This window comes from Barbus barbus (genome assembly GCF_936440315.1).
Source record: "Barbus barbus genome assembly, chromosome: 10".
NCBI lineage: Eukaryota > Metazoa > Chordata > Actinopteri > Cypriniformes > Cyprinidae > Barbus > Barbus barbus.
In genome coordinates, this window is record NC_136738.1 from 20,106,635 (window position 1) to 20,125,670 (window position 19,036).

General features: G+C 37.0%; 3 protein-coding genes across 8 annotated transcripts; 1 reads left to right on the forward strand and 2 right to left on the reverse strand.

Annotated features, from left to right (window-relative positions):
- The first annotated feature begins 1,185 nt into the window (after positions 1-1,185).
- LOC306876521 (popeye domain-containing 2) lies at positions 1,186-6,051 on the forward strand. Of its 4 annotated transcripts, none has more exons than XM_079427779.1 (4): positions 1,186-1,997; positions 2,980-3,088; positions 3,244-3,658; positions 5,147-6,051. In XM_079427779.1, the coding sequence occupies exons 1-4, from the start codon at positions 1,501-1,503 to the stop codon at positions 5,221-5,223; spliced, it is 1,098 nt and encodes a 365-aa protein (XP_079283905.1). In that variant the 5' UTR covers positions 1,186-1,500; the 3' UTR covers positions 5,224-6,051. The 4 variants fall into 4 exon arrangements, with proteins under 4 accessions (XP_079283905.1, XP_079283904.1, XP_079283907.1 ...); XM_079427778.1 differs by having other exon boundaries at positions 1,199-1,997; positions 3,244-3,799; XM_079427781.1 differs by having other exon boundaries at positions 1,216-1,993; positions 3,048-3,088.
- pla1a (phospholipase A1 member A) lies at positions 5,379-12,470 on the reverse strand. 2 transcript variants are annotated; one of them, XM_079427777.1, is made up of 12 exons: positions 12,248-12,455; positions 11,450-12,026; positions 10,589-10,805; positions 10,319-10,496; positions 9,995-10,103; positions 9,397-9,498; positions 9,094-9,186; positions 8,820-8,987; positions 8,225-8,314; positions 6,671-6,779; positions 6,407-6,562; positions 5,379-6,263 (listed from the first exon to the last, which is right to left on the reverse strand). In XM_079427777.1, the coding sequence occupies exons 2-12, from the start codon at positions 11,526-11,528 to the stop codon at positions 6,182-6,184; spliced, it is 1,383 nt and encodes a 460-aa protein (XP_079283903.1). In that variant the 5' UTR covers positions 11,529-12,026; positions 12,248-12,455; the 3' UTR covers positions 5,379-6,181. The 2 variants fall into 2 exon arrangements, with proteins under 2 accessions (XP_079283903.1, XP_079283902.1); XM_079427776.1 differs by having other exon boundaries at positions 5,472-6,263; positions 8,820-9,005; positions 12,248-12,470.
- A 1,054-nt stretch (positions 12,471-13,524) lies between these two features.
- On the reverse strand, positions 13,525-17,750 carry LOC306876076 (3 beta-hydroxysteroid dehydrogenase/Delta 5-->4-isomerase-like). Of its 2 annotated transcripts, none has more exons than XM_079426991.1 (4): positions 17,309-17,750; positions 15,616-15,954; positions 15,199-15,363; positions 13,525-14,864 (listed from the first exon to the last, which is right to left on the reverse strand). In XM_079426991.1, exons 2-4 carry the CDS (start codon positions 15,764-15,766, stop codon positions 14,071-14,073), a joined length of 1,110 nt encoding a protein of 369 aa, XP_079283117.1. In that variant the 5' UTR covers positions 15,767-15,954; positions 17,309-17,750; the 3' UTR covers positions 13,525-14,070. The 2 variants fall into 2 exon arrangements, with proteins under 2 accessions (XP_079283117.1, XP_079283118.1); XM_079426992.1 differs by having other exon boundaries at positions 13,535-14,864; positions 15,616-15,849; positions 17,309-17,642.
- Positions 17,751-19,036: the final 1,286 nt, after the last annotated feature.

Consider the following 19,036-nt stretch of genomic DNA (forward strand, 5'->3'; position numbering starts at 1 on the left):
ATGAATAGACTTGCTCTCACTAACCTTAAATTATCCAAACAGCACAATATTGAGAGCCTCTGTCCTTAAATTACATCCATTTTCCTCAAACAAAGACTTAATTTTATATTTTTCTAGTGACGAAGATAAGAAATTAAGAACAAAATATTTAACATTTCCAGCAGCACCAAAAGCAAAGGAAGTTCATTTTCAAATTAATCAAGTATATAACCTTCTGTAGAATTTTTAGGACTTTAATTTGGTTTCGATCATAAACAACTGGTCATTTTATGATGAACATATTGAAAAGCTTAGCATTTATTTATTTTATTTATTTAAACAAATGTGCATTTGCTGGTGCCTTATTTCCCAATTTTACAGTTTCTCTAAATTAACACAATTAATCTTTATTCTTTGGTATAGTTATAAAGGATGGAACATGCAGCTTAGCAATTACTGTAATTATTATTCTTGGAAATATCTTATTACATAACAATAGTTTCCTGAAAACAACCAAATTTCTGTATTCTTATAAGAATGGCAATTAATGAAGTAATGTTATCAAATAAGGGTTAATTACCATTTGTCCTTAGTATTTTGATATTTATGGAGTAACTTATATAAGCAACGGCCACTGAAGAACATGCTGTATTGTGAATATGCTGTCATGCCTAACAACACCATTTGGCATTTGACACAACAATACAACAATATTCTCATAACTTATGCTAAAATAATAAAAGAAACAGAATCCACTCACTCTTGCACTCCACTGCTAAGCAGCACAATATTAACTAGCAACAACTGCTGGGCCAAGTTATGTGAAACTACAAAAAGGAATGGCCAGGGAGGGGAGGTAAACAGTGTTACATGACCTCCCCTGTTATTTTATCTGCCTCAGATTCTCTAAATATGCCCCACATAGCCTAGGACCCTCCTTCCCTCAAACACCATTAGAAGAAATGGAGAACAAATTGTCTGTTTGATTGTGAGAAAACGGGTGTTGGTGACATCTGGCAGAGCTTTCAAAGATTTTCACAGACGTCAGTCCATGTCACTTGTTATCGTAATCACTCTGCCCGGCCATCATTGTGTTATGTTAAGTAGTGAGTCTGCTTTCTGTCTGTGGCTCTTTCCTCCTTGGGTTTCAATTCCAAACATGGTTATCCTTCTCAGGGTCTCTATCCCCGCCTCTCTCGCTCCATGTTTCCAACAGTCCAGTGCAGAACAGGGAACAGAAGCAGAGACGCTATAGGGCTGATATTGTCAAATTCTAAAGGAAAAGTGGGAGTCAACGGAACTGAATGGAACGGAATTATGAAGCTTCTTTCATTCCAACTGTTTTTGCCTGTAAGATGTGTATTGGCTGTTAGAGGCTGCGCGGAACAATCTTTTTTTCATATATATCTGACATTAGTTTTATACTTTTAACACCTTGGGCTTGTGAACCACTACTTTTTCCGACAAGGCTCTTTTTTTATATTCAGTTTCCATTGAATTGAAGACCACAAAGCCATAAACATGAATAGCGGCGACTCTACCTTGATTGACTCTATAATTTGCAATCACACACTCTGCGATGGATGGACCAACAGCACCGAAGGTGCCATCTACCATCTGGGTAACACCATTCTTTTTTTGGGCTATATGGGTGGTAGTGGAGCATATGGGGCTCTGTACATCTTCAGCTTTTTGGCTCCCGCTTTCCTCTGTCTGGCTCTGTGGGGCTGGTTGACAATGTGTGGCCTTGATGTCTTCCTCTGGAACTTGCTGCTGATGCTGCAGTGTTTGGCCCAGGTGTGTCATCTGATTTTTCGGTTGATGCAGGACGGTTTAGCTAACGAGGAGCTTTCTGCGCTTTACACAGCGGTCTATCTGCCTCTGGATGTACCTGTGCAGGTGTTTAAGAAGATTACGGCTGCCAGCGAGAACAAAGTGCTCTCGCTAGTGGCCGAGGAGACGTATGCTGTTGAGGGGAAGACGCCCATTGATCAGCTGTCTTTTCTTCTTTCTGGCAGGTGTAGACTCTCATATTGTTCTCCGGATAAGTGATTGATCTTTAACTAATAGTCTTTAAACTATTATTACTGTAAACACACACCAAATATCTGCTTATTTTCCTGAAGGGGTACTGATCTTAATGTTTGCAGTAGCTCACAATACTAAGGCAACATTCTCAGTTGTATTGTGTAATAAATAACATGAAAAAATATTTTGTGGGTTAGTAATGCATTTTTTAACCTATCTATTGATTAATTAAAAAAACATAATTAAAAATGTAATTAACACATACAGTCCATTAAAATTAATTAATGGTAGTAGTTGTAAGACATAATAAATAAGGCATTTTATTTTTTTTATATAAAATATTTTAATAAAACTTCTTCACTGCTTAATTAAACACTTTTGTGTGCCAAATCATGTTGCGAAAAAAAAATATTACTCAGGAAATGACGTAATAGAAATGACTCCTGCAGATCCCATGACTGTGTCAAGGTCAACAAGTCTCTTAAAATATAAGATTATTTGACCTTTTTATAAAGCGCAATGATAGGTCAGGTTGAGAAATGTCATGTGGTGAAACTTCCCAAAAACTGAATTATATTTCTGAATAATTAATTTTCGATTTTTGTGATATTTACCTTAAACTTTAAAAAAAAAATATTATTAAGATGTGTGTACACATATGTATTTAACGTTAAAATAAATGTTTTTTTTTTTTTACCTTTTACTTGATGGTTACACCACATTACATTTTTAGTCATTAAATTTAAAATTGAGATAAAACGGAAATAGCGACAAATTTTTTTCTGTATTGTAATGTATTTCCGAGTGTATACATACTTTAACATTTAATAATGTGCATTTAGATTTTTATTTCATGTTTCTTGAGAATGATACAAATGTTTTCCAAATCCATATTAAACGAACATGAATATAAAAGGTACATTTCTAAGAACTTAGCATGTGTGTTTAAAACCAGATCTTTTGCTTTTACAGGATTAGAGTGTCCTTAGAAGGTCAGTTTCTCCATTATATCTTCCCTCACCAGTTTCTTGATTCTCCAGAATGGGAGTCTCTAAGACCAACAGAAGAGGGCAACTTCCAGGTGCGATAACATACTATTTTAGAATTAGTACCAATGTGATCAGGCACATCATGGCATTATCTTTTAGCCCGTGGCATTGAGCAAAATTATTCAATGTTCATGCAACCATGAAATATTGCATGCCCTTAAACTTCCCATAACCCTTTTGACCTCAGGTGACACTGACCGCAGAGACGGACTGCCGTTACATCTCTTGGCGCAGACGTCGGCTTTACCTTCTGCTGTCTAAGGATCGTTACGTTGCCCGACTTTTCTCAGTCATGCTCGGGAGTGACATTGCTGACAAACTGTACTCGCTCAATGACAAGCTGTTTGCCAAGAGTGGTGTGCGCCTTGATATCCGTCTGCCCAGTCTCTACCACGTCCTCGCCCCCTCGCCACAGGGCAGTGAGGGTGGCAGTGCTAGTTCACCGCCCAGGGGGAGCCAAGGAGATGCTACAGTCGTGCCGATTGATCCAAGCCCATCTAACCAGGGCTTAGATGCAAGAAACGTCCATCCGGACCAGGGAAAGACCCTTGTGCCCAAACCTCCACACCAGCTCTGGCCCTCAGACACAGAGATGCCCTCTGGTGAGGATTCCACCAGCTTGGTTCTGGAGGACTTTGCTGATATGACAGGCTCTCTAATGGACTATGGGAGTGAAAGAGATTATTTGAAGTAAAGGTTGGGGTGTTGACGCTAACACACTGGGACACTTCTTAAATAACAATGTAAGTACACAAGGAAGGATTGATGGGTGGGTCGGTAAAGATGGGGCTGGTTTGCATGAAAAGGCACAACTGCACTAACTGGACACTGAACTGCACAAACAATGACTGATTAAGAGAATGCAGAGTGAGGAATATGCATGATACATTTTTATAGTGTATACTTCTTTTTGACCTGGATTATATTTATGACTTAACTGCCATTTGATAAATTCATATGCAAGGAAGGGATGTCAGTTAATATAATAATATTGAATATATATCACAATTATATTGACAATTAATATGCTAGAAGAATACTGTTTTTAATTATAATTTATTATAAAATTTATTTTGATTATATTGATAGTACTGTTCACTTATATATTTTATTTTTTGCACAATTCAATTTTATGCTTGTAAAAAAATATATATTTTATTAAATTCATGACGATAATACTCATGAATAGTATGGTCAATATAATTTAAATGATTTAATTTTAGGCTTGTAATAATAATAATAATGCATTAATAATACTATTCATTTATATTTAATTTTTTACATTATATTTTTAATGTAGGCTTATAATAATTATATTGATGTTATTGATTTAAAATGTAATTAAAATTGCATTCAAATTAGATTTCAATTAATAAAAAAAAATTTGTTATTACTATCCATTCATGATTTAATGCAATCAATATTAATTATTTTTACATGAATTTGTGTAGGGGGTTCTGTTGTTTTAACAAACAAACAAAACACAAAGTCTATGGTATGTCCTCATTTAACACACACGTGCATTCTGGTGAGAGGAAAAGGCTTCCGAGATAAAAGGCTTGAGAGATAACCAAGTTTTATTTAGTACATGGTAGTGGAGTTATATTCAGGGTTTCCATCCTAGGATATTTTTTGATAGCATAGTTTCTATGCTTAGGAGAAGGCTGGTTTTATTTGACCACATACACTTGTGCCAGAGGCTGGATGAAAGACTGGTAGGGGTTTGGGACATCCAGGGATCCAAACATACCAAGTCTGTTTATCCAACACTCCTCCCTCTCGAAATACTTGGCTTTGCCAACAAGGGCCATACTGCACTTTGTAGGGTACAGGATAGTGGGACAGCTGTGGGAGGAGGAGGGTTCCGCTGTCATCTGAGACGTGACCTTCACACGCTAGTTCCCAAAGGAATGAGATATATGGATCATGTCCAGAAATACAGCCTGGGCTACAGAAAACAATATGCAAACTACACTGATGCATACTAACATGCCTATAGATGTGGTTATGTTGTGCTTAAATGTGTAATGGGACTTATTGCAGTGTTCTCAATGACGTTTTTGTGTCACCTTTTTCCATAAATCTAACAGAGGATGATACTCCAGGAAGACTTCGATTCCAAAGAGGAGGTGCCCCACTGGCCCCTACTGACACCCCAAAGCTGTAGGAATGGTTTCAGCAGTGTAAAGACCATGACATCTGAACGATTCCTCCACCAAAATCACCATCAAATCTGTTTCCCCTCATACAAATGAAGACAACATTAACACCGAACAGTAAAGAGATTCTGTTAATGTTCTTTCAATTCTTTAATTTTTTTTTGGACAGTGACAGGACATAAGATCAAACCTCTCAAAACAGATACTGTTATATATGATTCCACATTGCACAATGAATTACATTTTTTTATTTTTTAGTATTGGCATGTGCTTAGTACTTAAATCAGTTTGAAATGCATGAGACAGGCAACAAATTAGATTTTCAAACACAAATGAATTTTAACAGCACTTCAGAATTATACTAGATAGATAATGAGATTTATTACAAAAGTATGTGCTTTATCATAACAGGAAGTTAGTAAATGCTTCAGCATCATCTTCTGAGACTGTACACTGACCATTTGATGAAAATGTACTTTCATGGGGCCAATTGTTAAGTGCTGGGTTCAAAATGTGACTTGGTTTATCACGAATTATAAATGGACAGATTTGAATTTTTAATATCAAGAATGCAGTTAGAGATGCTAATCAGAGTGCCAAAATATTGAAATGTACCTTGAATGTTGCACCACTCCAAACATAACATTTTAATCACTGGAAATGAACCAGTACTTTCAACACACATTAACACATTAAAGAACTACTGGGTGTTGAATGACTGACTTGATTCCTCTTGGCTGATATTTCACTAACACTCTCTGGAACAGTGCACAAAAATCATATTGTACATTATATAAGAGCTAAAACATAATAAATATATCTAACAGAGTTTAAGCATTTCAGTCCCGTTGTATCCTATTTATGTCTTTGTCGCCAAGCTTTAATGCCTCCCAACCCAAGTTTTAGTGTGACCTTCGCTTGAGTCTCACTAATTTAAGAATTTTGTATAAGCTCTCTCAAGTAGATTTAGCACAACTGTACAAAGTCATGTGACCATGTCACTCCTCGTCCAATATTAATGTTCTTCACACATAATGGATCCAGCCCTCTGCACATTGAACAGAAATACAGTACTATTAAATAGTGTTACATGGATGGGACATGCACTTTTTACATCCTAATCAAAATACAGTGTAATGAGAGTCCAGAAAGTGAAAAAAGTTTAAAGGCAAACATTAATGCTGCATTTACCTGGTTTGAGGGACTTCAGAGATGCAGATATACTCAAAATGAATTTCTCCTTGTCTGTAGAATCGTGCTCCTGTGTTTTTCAGTTGCACCGAGTCAATTTTACATAGTTGCTCTGGGTGTGAAGCCACCTTTTTATGCACCATTTCATCTGTATTTCTGAAATACATATGTACAAACGTATTCACACACGATTTAAACAGTTAAAGTAGTAAACCTGCAATAAAAAAAAAATAGGCTATGACTTGTTGGAAATATAATACATACAGTCTGAGTTTCAGCTCTGTCTCAGGGTGTCCCACAGAGATCAGGGTGAGCTGAACATCAGCAGTCTTGTCTAAAGGGGACACCTTTAATTCCACTAGGATGTGATGCGCTGAAAAAAAAAAAAAAAAAAAAGAGTAGGAGGGCATGAGTGGGATTATTTTTTTATAAACATTTTTTTAAACTCTTAAATAGAGTAATACACAAAACGTTTGGGGGGGCTATTCTGTTCAAAAGTGTGGGGTCAGTATAGTTTTTTTAAAGAAGTTTCTTATGCTGACCTGCATGATTATTTTCCCTAATATGCAGTGAGGGGTGGTGTAACGGGGTGGGGGGGGTGGGTGGTTAGGATGATTCCAAGTGCCTGGCGATGGAGAGGGGGGGGACCGCAATGCTTTTTTTAACGAGGGGGACAATCATCATCTTGTTCATCTTCGGAACACAAATTAAAATATTTTTGATGAAATCCGAGAGCTTTCTGACCCTGCATATACTGTAATGAAACTACCACGATCAAGGCCCAGAAAGGTAGTAAGGACATCATAAATATAGTCCACATTTGGAAAGACATGAGGGGGAGTAATTCATGACAGACTTTTAATTTTTGTAGAAACCCGTTATAGTTTCAGGATTCTTTAATGCATAAAATGCATCAAAACAACGGCGTTTATTTGAAATGAAATTTTTGTAATGTAAAAGTCTTTACTGTCACTTTACTGTTAATACCAAGATGTTAATACTAGTGTTGGGAAAAGTTCCTTTTAAAAGTAATGCATTACAACATTGTGTTACTCCGTAAAAGGTAACTAATTATAAATTTTTGTGGAATGCGTTACGTTACTTTTGAGTTACTTTTTAAATCTCCGCAGGGCTTGCTTGTTTTTAACAAAAAAAAAAAAAAAAAAAAAAAAAAAAGTTATTCTTTTACAAGTGTAAACGCCCTTTCACACCAAAAGTGAAGGAAATGTAAATTCCCATCTGCACAGTAGAGGGTGCAGCTTAAACAAATTGCATAAAGCATATGATGCAAAAGAAAAAAAAAAACTTCACTATTCAGCAATAACAAAAATTAAACGCAAATGTGTAATTTTTGCTTAGTATGGTTGAATCGGATCGTCGAAGGTCAGCAAAGACATTGGTTAATAAAATGGGATTAAATACACAAATGATATTTGTATAATATCCTGAGTTTGCATTTGACTGTTATTTTGATGAACACCGAATCTGTTTTTGTGTAGGAGAGATGCATGTTCACATGTAGTCTACTACAGTAACATCATGTTCACACAGCGCACACAACGCCTCTGCACTTACTCCCGATTTCTTTCAACATGGCAACACGAGAGCTGTCAGTCAATATACATGGGAAACAAAGTAACTTTAGTTAGTTACTTGGAAAAGATAAAATAAAAAGTAATGCATTACTTTACTAGTTACTTTAAAAAGTAGTCTAATTACGTAACTAGTTGGTAATGCATTACCCCCAACACTGGTTAATACCTACATTTGTGAGAGTGGACTTTTGATAAATGACAATATGCACAAACTCATACACACCACAATAAGGAGCCGTAGCAGTGGTCAGGAGATAGACCCTTTCTTGATTTGGCAGGGGATTAGCTTTTATCCCACTGTTCTTTAACAAGCCTGAAATACATACACATAAAAACAGACAGTGAAGGAGCACACCTGGGCAAGGCTTGCATCATACATTACATGAAACAACATTATCCTGTTACATAATCAGCCTCAAGTGACACATTGTCCAGTTGGAACAAGACATTGGTGTATACAAAAGAAGTGCCTGATTGAGCTCCTAAATGAACTAGAACATCAAGGTCATAACCATCCAAGATTAGATTAGCATGCAAAACCCCTCAGAATTATTATTCCGTCTTTGAGAATGAGGATGTGCGTGTTAACGTTATCAATCCTCTTTATGAAAGAAGTCTAATTACACACTAAAGAGTCAATTAAAAATGTGAGGTTCGCCACTGTATGTCCTGATACATCAATTAATTTCAAAAGAAAAACTTAAATACTTTGGTAAATATGAAAACTTTTCCACTGTGTGTGTTCATAGACAAAGAAGTTTCTTTAAACACTTTCTAAAAAGATGTTCCTTTAAAACTTTCTGCTCTCTCGTCATTACCTATTTGTGGGCATGTGCCATTAAAGGGGCCCTCACAGGTGACGCATTTTCCTGCCAGGAATTCCTCATAACTGGAGCAGGGGAAACCAGTAAGGGAACAGGAGCTGTTCAGGGCGCTCATGTAGACATGCAGTGCCCTCATGTGGTCACAAATGACATAACCATACACTGGAAAGTAGATAAAAACTGACAGATTCTCATCATCAAGCTATGGTACATTTAATTTAGCTTAATGTCTCAGTTAGCATTTGGTCAGCTTTTGTTGTCCACTTACTTGAAGCAAACTTTGAGCGTGCACAACCAGCTTGGTCCATTCCACCATTTAAGAAGAAGTCCACATGCCCGACAGGAATAGATATACCAAAGTCTGGCAAATGCACAGATATTCAGGTCAGTTGTGCACAAATTGGCCATACTTCTCTATTGACAATAACACCAGTGGCATACTTATACAAAATCTTGTGGTTAGATAGTAAATCAAGATAAAGCGGTCAAGAAACATGTCCAGTTCAATATTAGACTGTGCTCTTGAATAAATAAAAATGTAATTTCAGCCAAAGGACTGATTCACTCTTACAGTCAGTGTCAGTGTGTATTGCCTCAACAAACAAAGCATCAGATGAATCCAGACGGTCAAATGGATCAGCACTCTTGAACATTGGGCCTGCTGGGTCCAGACCTGAGGGCACAAATCTCAGATATATGTTCTGCATTATACTAAATTCACATTTAGCCTCTTTTAAGGTTCCACATAAATTTTAAACACTTTAAATGGTCAACAAGGTCTTGTTTTCTCGCCAAGGCTGTGCGGCATAACAGTTTGTCATTGTTAGTTTGAAGTGCTCTCGCAGCCTCTGCTTTTGTCAGAAAGCCTCATTCAGTGTGGTGCAGTGTTGGTCTTTGTTCCACTCACAAGTGTAGCATCTTCAAAAGGTCTCATTAGGACAAAATTTTATTATATATTCATTTATTTTTCTTGTTTATTGATAATTTTAGTATAATTTTAATTTTATTATATTTGCTAAATTGTACATACATATATTAATGTTATGTCTGCTTTTGCTTCAATGACAGCTTTTGAAGGTTTTCAAACCTATATTTTCAATATGGTCTCTTACTTTGGATATTGTATATTACTGTATACCCACTGTGCATAAATATATTTTTAATATTACCTGTAATTCGACCCAGCTTGCCTTCAAATAGGGTCCCCACAAATCCAGACACGTGTGCTCCAAGACTCACACCAATGAAATGAAAAGATTCCAGCGTGCTTCCATATTTCTGTAATGGACACAACAACAAAAATGTCCTTACATTATTCTTCACCATGTACTTCCTATGCATTTACTGTGATTCTCTGTGTACTGATACATTTTTGTTATGTTTATTACTTCACTGCTCACAGAGGAAAGCCTTTAGTATTTAGTGGTCAAATGATCTATTACGATAATGGATTCTATACTACTTGGACATGATCAAAACACTGAGACTTTTACCGTAAGCTGATTGATAAGCACTGATATCTGCACTGCCACCTCCTTGTAGTTCTCTACCACCAGGTTATAAGCAAAGGAGGCTCCATAGACCCAGTCCACCACCAGAACATTCACGTCCTCTTCCCGCAGTAGAGCCTGAGCCAAGTCACTCACCCAGGAAGGCTTACTGCCCAGAGCCCTGAAACACAGTATATCAAAGAATCATCAGTGTAAAAGGTCATTCACAAGCATTGCTTTTCATAATAAAATGCTGCTGATTAAATGCTTCACCTGTATCCATGAACAATGACTTTAGTGGGGAGGGATGAGTTGAAGTAAGCGGTGTGTTTCTGGGTATGGTTGAGGCAGTCCTGTGTGAAGAGGCTGGCACAGTCTGCATTCTTCCGTGTAAGAAGGAGGTATTGAACCTGGAGCTTGGTGCCCTGTCTGTATTCCAGCCATGTGGTGTTGTTGAAGTCAGCACACTTTCGGGATGCTTCCTCATTACCTGTAAAGTTGTACGCATGGGATTCATGAGTATGCCAAACAGTACAATGCCACAAAGTTGAGATTTTAATCTGTAACTGGTGGCTTGTGTAAATTTGTATAATTTTAAATAATTATTGTAAATTTGTAAAGTAAAATATTATATATTAAATAAAAAAAGATGGTCCTGGTATTTTCAAAAGCTGCATACTTTGGAAATTAACTTTGGAAGGCAAATACCATAAAAAAAAAAAAAAAAAAAAAAAAACGTTTTAAGCACTGTTAGAGCAATGCATTTTTATTTTGATCAGAGCAATTCAACATGCTATTTCTGATACAGTTTTGATTTTGCACGTCCAATTTGAAATTCTCTGTGCTTCTGTATATATTTTAAAGAGGTCAAATGGTCTGTGGTTTAGTTTAATTTATTGGGTTTTCAATGAATCAATGGATTTGTAAACATTAAAAATCACTCAAATCAAATTCTGTACACACTTTTATTAACAAATGCTGGTCATTAGTTTTCGGTGTTTCTTTCTCCAAATAAACATCTGCACTACGAACTAAAACTGAGGATCATTTAAATTCAGGTGTGGTTTATTTACCCAATATGACTGGAACAATTAAAGATTTATTCTATGTGATAATGAACTAAAACAAACTTACCCACAGCAGAGGTGACACACATTGACAAATAAATAAAAGCCTTGATCCATTTCCAAGCCATGGCTTTATTGATCAACATGATGAAATCAGCTGAATGAGATGTTTCTGTTGGTTAGATTCTTCACTGGGTGCAAATCATTCTTTCTCTTTCTGCATCCTTTCAATGCATTTTGTTCCTGTTCTTCAGCCCTAAGAAGCCTGGAATCCACTTAATATCCAGCCACAATCTGTTACACAATGCCTGGTTCTGAGAAAAATGCTTCAATATCCGATTAAGCGAGATGAATGGTTTTTCCTTCCATTCCTGGTGTGCTGTTATAAACCATGTCAGCATGAGAGGCATTAATTCCCAGCTTCCATCCTGTGATAATCTTTCTGGGCTTTGACTACAACAATGAAAAACAAATGATCTGTCCACTGGTCTGCAGCTGGTTGTGAATCTATGACCTCACAGATGAAATGCTTGATTGTTTGTCCAGAGGCCGGACTCTGGCCTCTTTGGCACAGTGTTGAGCCAAAACTCTCACAACAGTTTTAGCTGGATTGAAGTGAAATTAACACAATCAATTGGCCCCACCTGAAAGACATTATTATCATCAACTGTTTGTTTGTTAGGGTCAGACTCCCCCATAGGGCGATCTGCAAAAGTGCTTTTGCTTTACTAAATGGTACCAGAAAAAAACTGAGCATCATACAATAATATTGATGTGTTTACGGCTATATTTATATAAGAACGATAACACCACAACTATCTATAACGATGAAGGCACAGAGAAAGATTCTGTTAGAATGACTTACAGAACGATTTTTTCCAGCTGATGAACCACACAACCATTGACAGCCAATCAGAATCCACCAGGAGCTCGAGAATTTAAAGCGACAGGCGCGCGTGCACTTAAAGAAATATATTGGTTCACACCAAGAAAGATAAATAAAGATAACTATAAAGATAACAATATTAGCATCAACACTAGCAAACGATATTGTAAGAGCACACGCAACTTCCGCTTTAAATTATCGAGCTTGTTACAGCAGGATTGATTCTGATTGGCTCTCAAGTTTTTGGAGTAAAAACTGTAAAATTACATGAAATGTCTGGTTAGATATTTTACAGTTTTTACCTTATAAAGTATGGAACTTACTGTTAACCTATTAATAGTTTTTTTTCGTAGCATTTTTACAAAATGTTACAGTTAAAATTACACTTATTTTTTACAGTGTGAGTAACACACACACACACACACAAAAATACTAAATTGGTTCGGTCATTCATCAATGAAAAAAAGAGAAAGAAATAGGAAGAAATACTTCTGCTGTCCTGACCCGAGAACAAGCTCTCATTCTAATCCTGAAAGTCTTAAATACCAGATTTAAATACTTCGTCTTTATATCCATTTAAATGGATAACATCACCTGTGTACCTAATTACTGTTTGTCTGATGAGTGCATAATCTCTATGATAATGATAATGTATATGTGGGATGATAATAAATTTATGTGGGATGATAATGCTTAAGGTAGAACACGCCTAAGGCTTAATTAAATAGCACAACAGGCAGTTAACACAGACTTTTAAGAAGGGATGGAAGTTTGCTTCAAGTGATAGGCCAGGTAAGCGAAATTATATTATCTTGCTGTATGTGTGTCGTTTTCTGACTAAAAGCAACCAAAAAGCCATTGTAAAGTGGTTAAGAAAATAATTATAATCGGCAGGGATCCCCAGACCAATACAATTAGTGTGCCTCCTCTATAACCCCCGAGCCACCACTGTTTTTACATGTCATATATAGGTCATATATATAGGTCAGATGGTGAGCAGATTGTTGCACTTATGCTTGCATGTTATTTTAGCCTGCAAAAGGATTTTAATCATATAATATATAATAATTGTAATATTGTGATGGAAAATTAGTATACTACACAGAACAAATGCTGCTTGTGCTTACAGAATGTTATTCATAACACAATACTAAATAAATGTTATTTTAGAAATTATATATATAGTATATATACATATATATACATAATAGAAAGTATATATTTTCTTAAAAGAGACAAAATTGTTTCTTCATTTTAAATGGACTGCAATATATTTAATCCTGCCAGGCAAGCTGACAAATCTGTTTTCAATTTTATTTGGATATCAAGTTATAATATCATTTATTGATCAATTTCACAGCATTTATCAAACATTCATGATACTTAGCATGTTTCCTCAAAACGACTTGTTCTCCATATGTCAGTAAATGAATAAAAACTTGCAACATGCAATAGGGGACACTGAAAACTCCTCACCACTAAACGACAACAACAGACAAGTGGAGTAGGCAATATACAGACTCAAACAGGTAGGCCTATGAATTACCACAACATAGGGTTTAATTGCAAGTCATTTGAAATTCATTAAGTACGGTCTAAACAGCTTGACAAAAAACAAAATTCAGTCATTTTTTAACAATAAAACAAGCATTATTCACTAAACATTAGACAACCAATGTTTTCTACTACCGTGGATCTAATTAGATAAAAGTTTACTATAAAACATCAGACAGAACATGACTGCTTAGAAATACAGGCAGCACAGTATTATTACACATAATGTTCATTAATTTCAAGTTAATTCATTGTTTCTCTGTGGGTAAGACAGATGCTAACCAATTGCTAGTGCACTTACGTGCGTCTTCCCAGTTATAGCGAGGGATATATGCAAAATCCCTGTGGGCCTTTTGATATGAGAAACTAAAGGGTGTGTTTAACATGGTCAGTAGCTGCCTGTTTAAGGGAGGAGAGAACTTCAGGAAGGGTCGGAGCACAACATGCAGTAATTCCATGAGGAACGACAGAAGATACAGAAGTGGGAAGGGCAGAATGGGCCTCTCTTGTATCCCAAAGCCTAATGGTGAAAGAACAGCATAATTAAAGTCCGAGTAGCTAACAGGTGGTGTGTCGTCTGAGATGTAATAGAACTTTCCACCCATCACGGCCCTTTTCTGGGAATCTTTGAGACCCCGACCTGCTTGTATATGTGCCAGGGCTGCGTTTCCCACATATACAGGATTCACTTTTGCCTCACATCGGGATGTTCTCAGCAGCACATTTCCATTGCGGATTCCATCCCTCATGTGGCCTAAAGTAAATCGACAGCCTGGTCCATAGATGTACATGGGCCTCAATGCACAGGTTGCCAGCTGACCTCCATTACGGAGCAGCTCTCCATTGGCCTGAAGGCAAATCTGTTCAGCCTCCTGCTTGGTTTTGCTGTAGCTAAACTTAAGACAGGAAGAGTAAGGGGTGTCCTCATTGCCGTTAATGATTGGATCACCGCGGGGATTGGGACCAGCTACCTCAATGCTGCTAGTGTAAATGAAGGAGGCCACGTTTTCTTGGATGCAGGTCTCGAGCAGCAGCTGTGTTCCTGTTATAGAAAAACAAACATTTCATTGATTTCATTGAACATGTCTCTGATTAATATATTGTGTAGTGTAAACATATTTTAATCAAAGTTACATTTTTGATGGTTTTATTTGATGTGCTAATGCAGGTATCATTTAAATCAGTAGTTCTCAACCTATTTGACTCCAAGGTCCACAACATTTTTAATTTTTTGATTTATTTACAGTGTCCATAAAAAAACCCTAAAATAATTAAAATTACAATAATTGCATTACAGGACTCCATAAGTTTCAAGAGATTCAGTCTTTTGATTGAGTCTTGTTACCATGTGCTAATGACCAGCACAGAACTCTCACCTTTGACATTAACTCCATATAATTCACTGTATTCAACTGCTCCAATGACATCGATGAGAGATGCAGTGTGGAAAACAAGTGCTGCTCCTTTACAGGCTCTTCTTAGTAGCTCACGGTCCCTGATATCACCCTCAAAAACATTCACTTTAGTCTCTCCCTTGCAATCTGAGGACACAAACAGAGAAACACATTGACAACAGCCTCAATTTGTTGCTTACAAAGAGTTGAGAAAGTAAAAAAAAAGAGAAATGATAATGGCATCAGAACAGTTTACATTGTCTCTAGACCTAATATTCACAAGCAAATGCTGATTTCAAGTGCAAAACGCCAAGACGAAGAATACAAAAAGTGACCAACAGAATCCCACAAATAGGAGAAATACAAGATGAGAAATACTGTAAGGGAAGTATCACTTACCATCAAGAGCCTGTATTAGCTCAGATCGGATGTTTCTATCTAGCAGTCGGATCTCAGCAAGCTTCTCCTCTTCTAGCAACAGCCTGACCAGCTTTTCTCCCAGAAACCCGCAGGCTCCCGTCACAACACACACATCTCCTGACAGAGTCATGGCAAGTGCCACCAGCACCACTTCACTCCTGGGTAACAGTTTTTATTATGCCACTTTGATGAAACGTGTCCAGAGGGCAGAGTCTGGAAACCACAGTGATGAGATGAGCCTTTAGAGATGGTTGAGCGGAATGGGAGGGTGGTGCATTTTTAAGCCTTATTGCCAAGGACAGCCTCAATGCCAGTGGGCTGGGAGTTGAGAAACAGTGTCAAGGTGTTAGTCAGCAGTTTGCTTATTTTTAGTATTCCTGTTTTTACAAAAAGAAGCCACTTCTGACATGAAATCATCTGAATAGGTTTTATTAATGCAATGACATTACATAATATCGAATAGACAATGTGAAAGATACATAAGGAGATTGTAGGGGGATAGTAACCATTTCACTTTTTGTTCTAATTTAATTTTTAGCCTATTTGTATTTTGTGCAAAATAAAATAAATATATATTTTTTATTATTTCAATTTATCATTTCCAAAAACTGCTATTTTACTAAAATATTACTAGATTATGTACCAACATATGTTTTACACAAACTGGCTTAAACGTCAAAATCACAGCTTTTTATCAGGTATTTGATCACGTTGACTTTTCCACTTCTCTTAGCAGCTTAGATTGCCTTTATGTGGATATGAGCATATTTAAAGTCCGGGGACATTCTTCAGTCAGTCTTTAGTGTAATAGTCTTTTATGTTTACTCTGGGTGTATACAGACCTTGGGTTGTTGCTCTTTGTCTTCTGATAATCTGTCTAATGACTTGAACATGAACCACTCAAGGATGTACGACACATTCTGTTCGGTTCACACACAACCATGTACAATATATGGATAACATCTTAATTAATTTGAATTTTCCTTTGTCAGTGGTGATTATTCATTACTGTTTAAAAGTTTGGGGTCAGTAAGATTTTTTAAATGTTTTTGAAAGAAGTACCTTATGCTCACCAAAGCTGCATTTATGTGATAAAAATTTCATTGCAACTTCGGCGCTGTAAGAAATTAATCCTACCAATATTTATTTTAGCTTTAGGGAACCACTCTCACGAGTGATGTCATATGATTAATGGATATTAATCAGAACGTCCAACTTATACCTTATCAACGACTTGTCCAGCAAGCATTAATATCAGCAAGTTATCTCTTAATAATTTTGTTTATTTTACTCGCGGCCAACGATCAAAATAAACAACTAACAGTTAGTTAACTTAGTTCTCAGGTTTATGAGCTTAGGTAAAACGCGATCTTTTGGCAAATAATTACGATATGCAAAATACATAGCACAGACAAGATATTTCTTAATAAAATCAAAGTTTATTCACTAACTCTAATACACTACTGACTAGACAACACAAAACAGACGATTTAAACATACACACAGATGGGAGCGAGTTGTTTTATATCTGAAGAGAGAGAGAGTCTTAGGTTTTAATGCTCGTTTCAGCCTGAGGGAAAAATCACACGCAAGAACCCTTATCTTTACTTTAAACAACAGATAGATATATCACCAGTTTCCAGTAGATTCAAGAGAAGTTTGTTTGCCTTACTGTTCGTGTTTCTTTCGGTTCAAAGAGTCTCTTTCCTCAGGTGAATTCCGTCCTTTGTTCAGGTCGAGACGGACTGCGTGCGGATTGGCTGCTCGGTAGGTCGTGTGACGCGGATACTCTTCAGTGGTTGGAGAACTTCGTTCTGACTCGACGAAGCTCTCAGGAAGTCTTTGTTAGCTCTTAGCGTCAAATGTTGGTGTCTTTGAGGTTTAACTTTGATCGCTGTGCAATGCCTCCGCCGTGATGTTAGAGGCCAGAAGCGCTTTGCAGCGTGAGCAGAACGAGAGACGAGCGAGGCGTGCGTGAGCCTCCTTTTAGTTTTCAACTCCAACACAACTTTCACGGTTGTGCATCTGGTTTTAAGCGAGCCGATTTGGGATCTGCCTCCGGGGCCTGACCCAATCGGATCCTTTCCTGCAGGGCGTTTGATCCAATCGCAAGTGTTGCTGTGGGCGGAGCCCCGCCCCTGCACAGTTCCGTGTTGCATACATTATCTGTGCAAGTATTTTATCACATACAAACTTATAACAGCAAACTTCTATTCGTCTTGTAAAAATGCATTAATGAAAACAGATAAGATTTCATTCATACCACAATATTATTATTCATGAAATCAGCGTTCGTTTGACACCAAACAGTGGCCGTTTAACATGCACCAAAATACAAATATCCTTTATATTCAATTTCGTAGTTAAGGCATTGATTAAACGATCCTAAATTCTCAATAAACATATCGCATCGAGCATGTGAACTGACATCTCGTCATCAGGTAACCTTTATGCATTGAATGATTGCAACAATACCATGAGTTTCAATAATAACAAAATAAGCTTATAACTGTCACAAATACAAACTTCTTAATACATGTCTAGATATATTGTATATAGTATTTCTTTTTCCGAGTATATTGTTTCAAATATCAGAAACCAGTATAACTTTTGTTCTTTAAAACAAAATCCTTCAGGGTGTGGCTCGTTTTCTCTTTGTTAGATAGAGGACGCACAGAAAAGGCGCGTTTTCCTGGAATGTGCTTGATAGTTGCGAGGTCGTAAAAGTCTTCTTCTCTTGGAAAGTTGGGAGTTGCCGTTAGTTATTACCCTTTTGAATTACGGCGCTCAGCGTAGTCACATTCAAGGGAGTTTCTGGCGTCACATAAATTAGGATGGGGGGGGGGGGGTTTCAGAGCGTCTGGCGGTCTGGAAATTGTGTGTGTGTGTGTGTGTAAGCAGATTCCTTCCTACAGCGCCCTTGTGGGTAGCACACCAACATATGGGCGTCCCGAGTTCCAATCCCAATTCGAGGGCCTTTCCCAGTCCCGCCTTTATCCCTCTCCCACTTCGCTTCCTGTCAGCTCTGATCTGTCCTATCATAATAAAAGGCTAAAATGCAAAAAATAAATCTTGTCATCGCCTACAGCACAACTGCACTCACAGCGACCCGAGTTTCGCTTCCCGTTTTGAGGTCCTGTCGGTCCCGCCCCTCTCTCTCTACCCAAATGCTTTCTTGTCCTCTCGCAACTGTCCTACCTGAATAATAAAGGAATAAAAAAAGCCTACCCATGATGAAATTACAGTGCAAACAGTATAATTGTTAAATACAAAATTAACAATGTTTTCTGTGTTACATGATCCTATGTATCTGTACAGTATATTATCTAGCCCTTATTTGAAAAGTAAAGAAAGAAATAAAGAAATGCAATATCAATTAATATTAGTTATTTATTTTTTT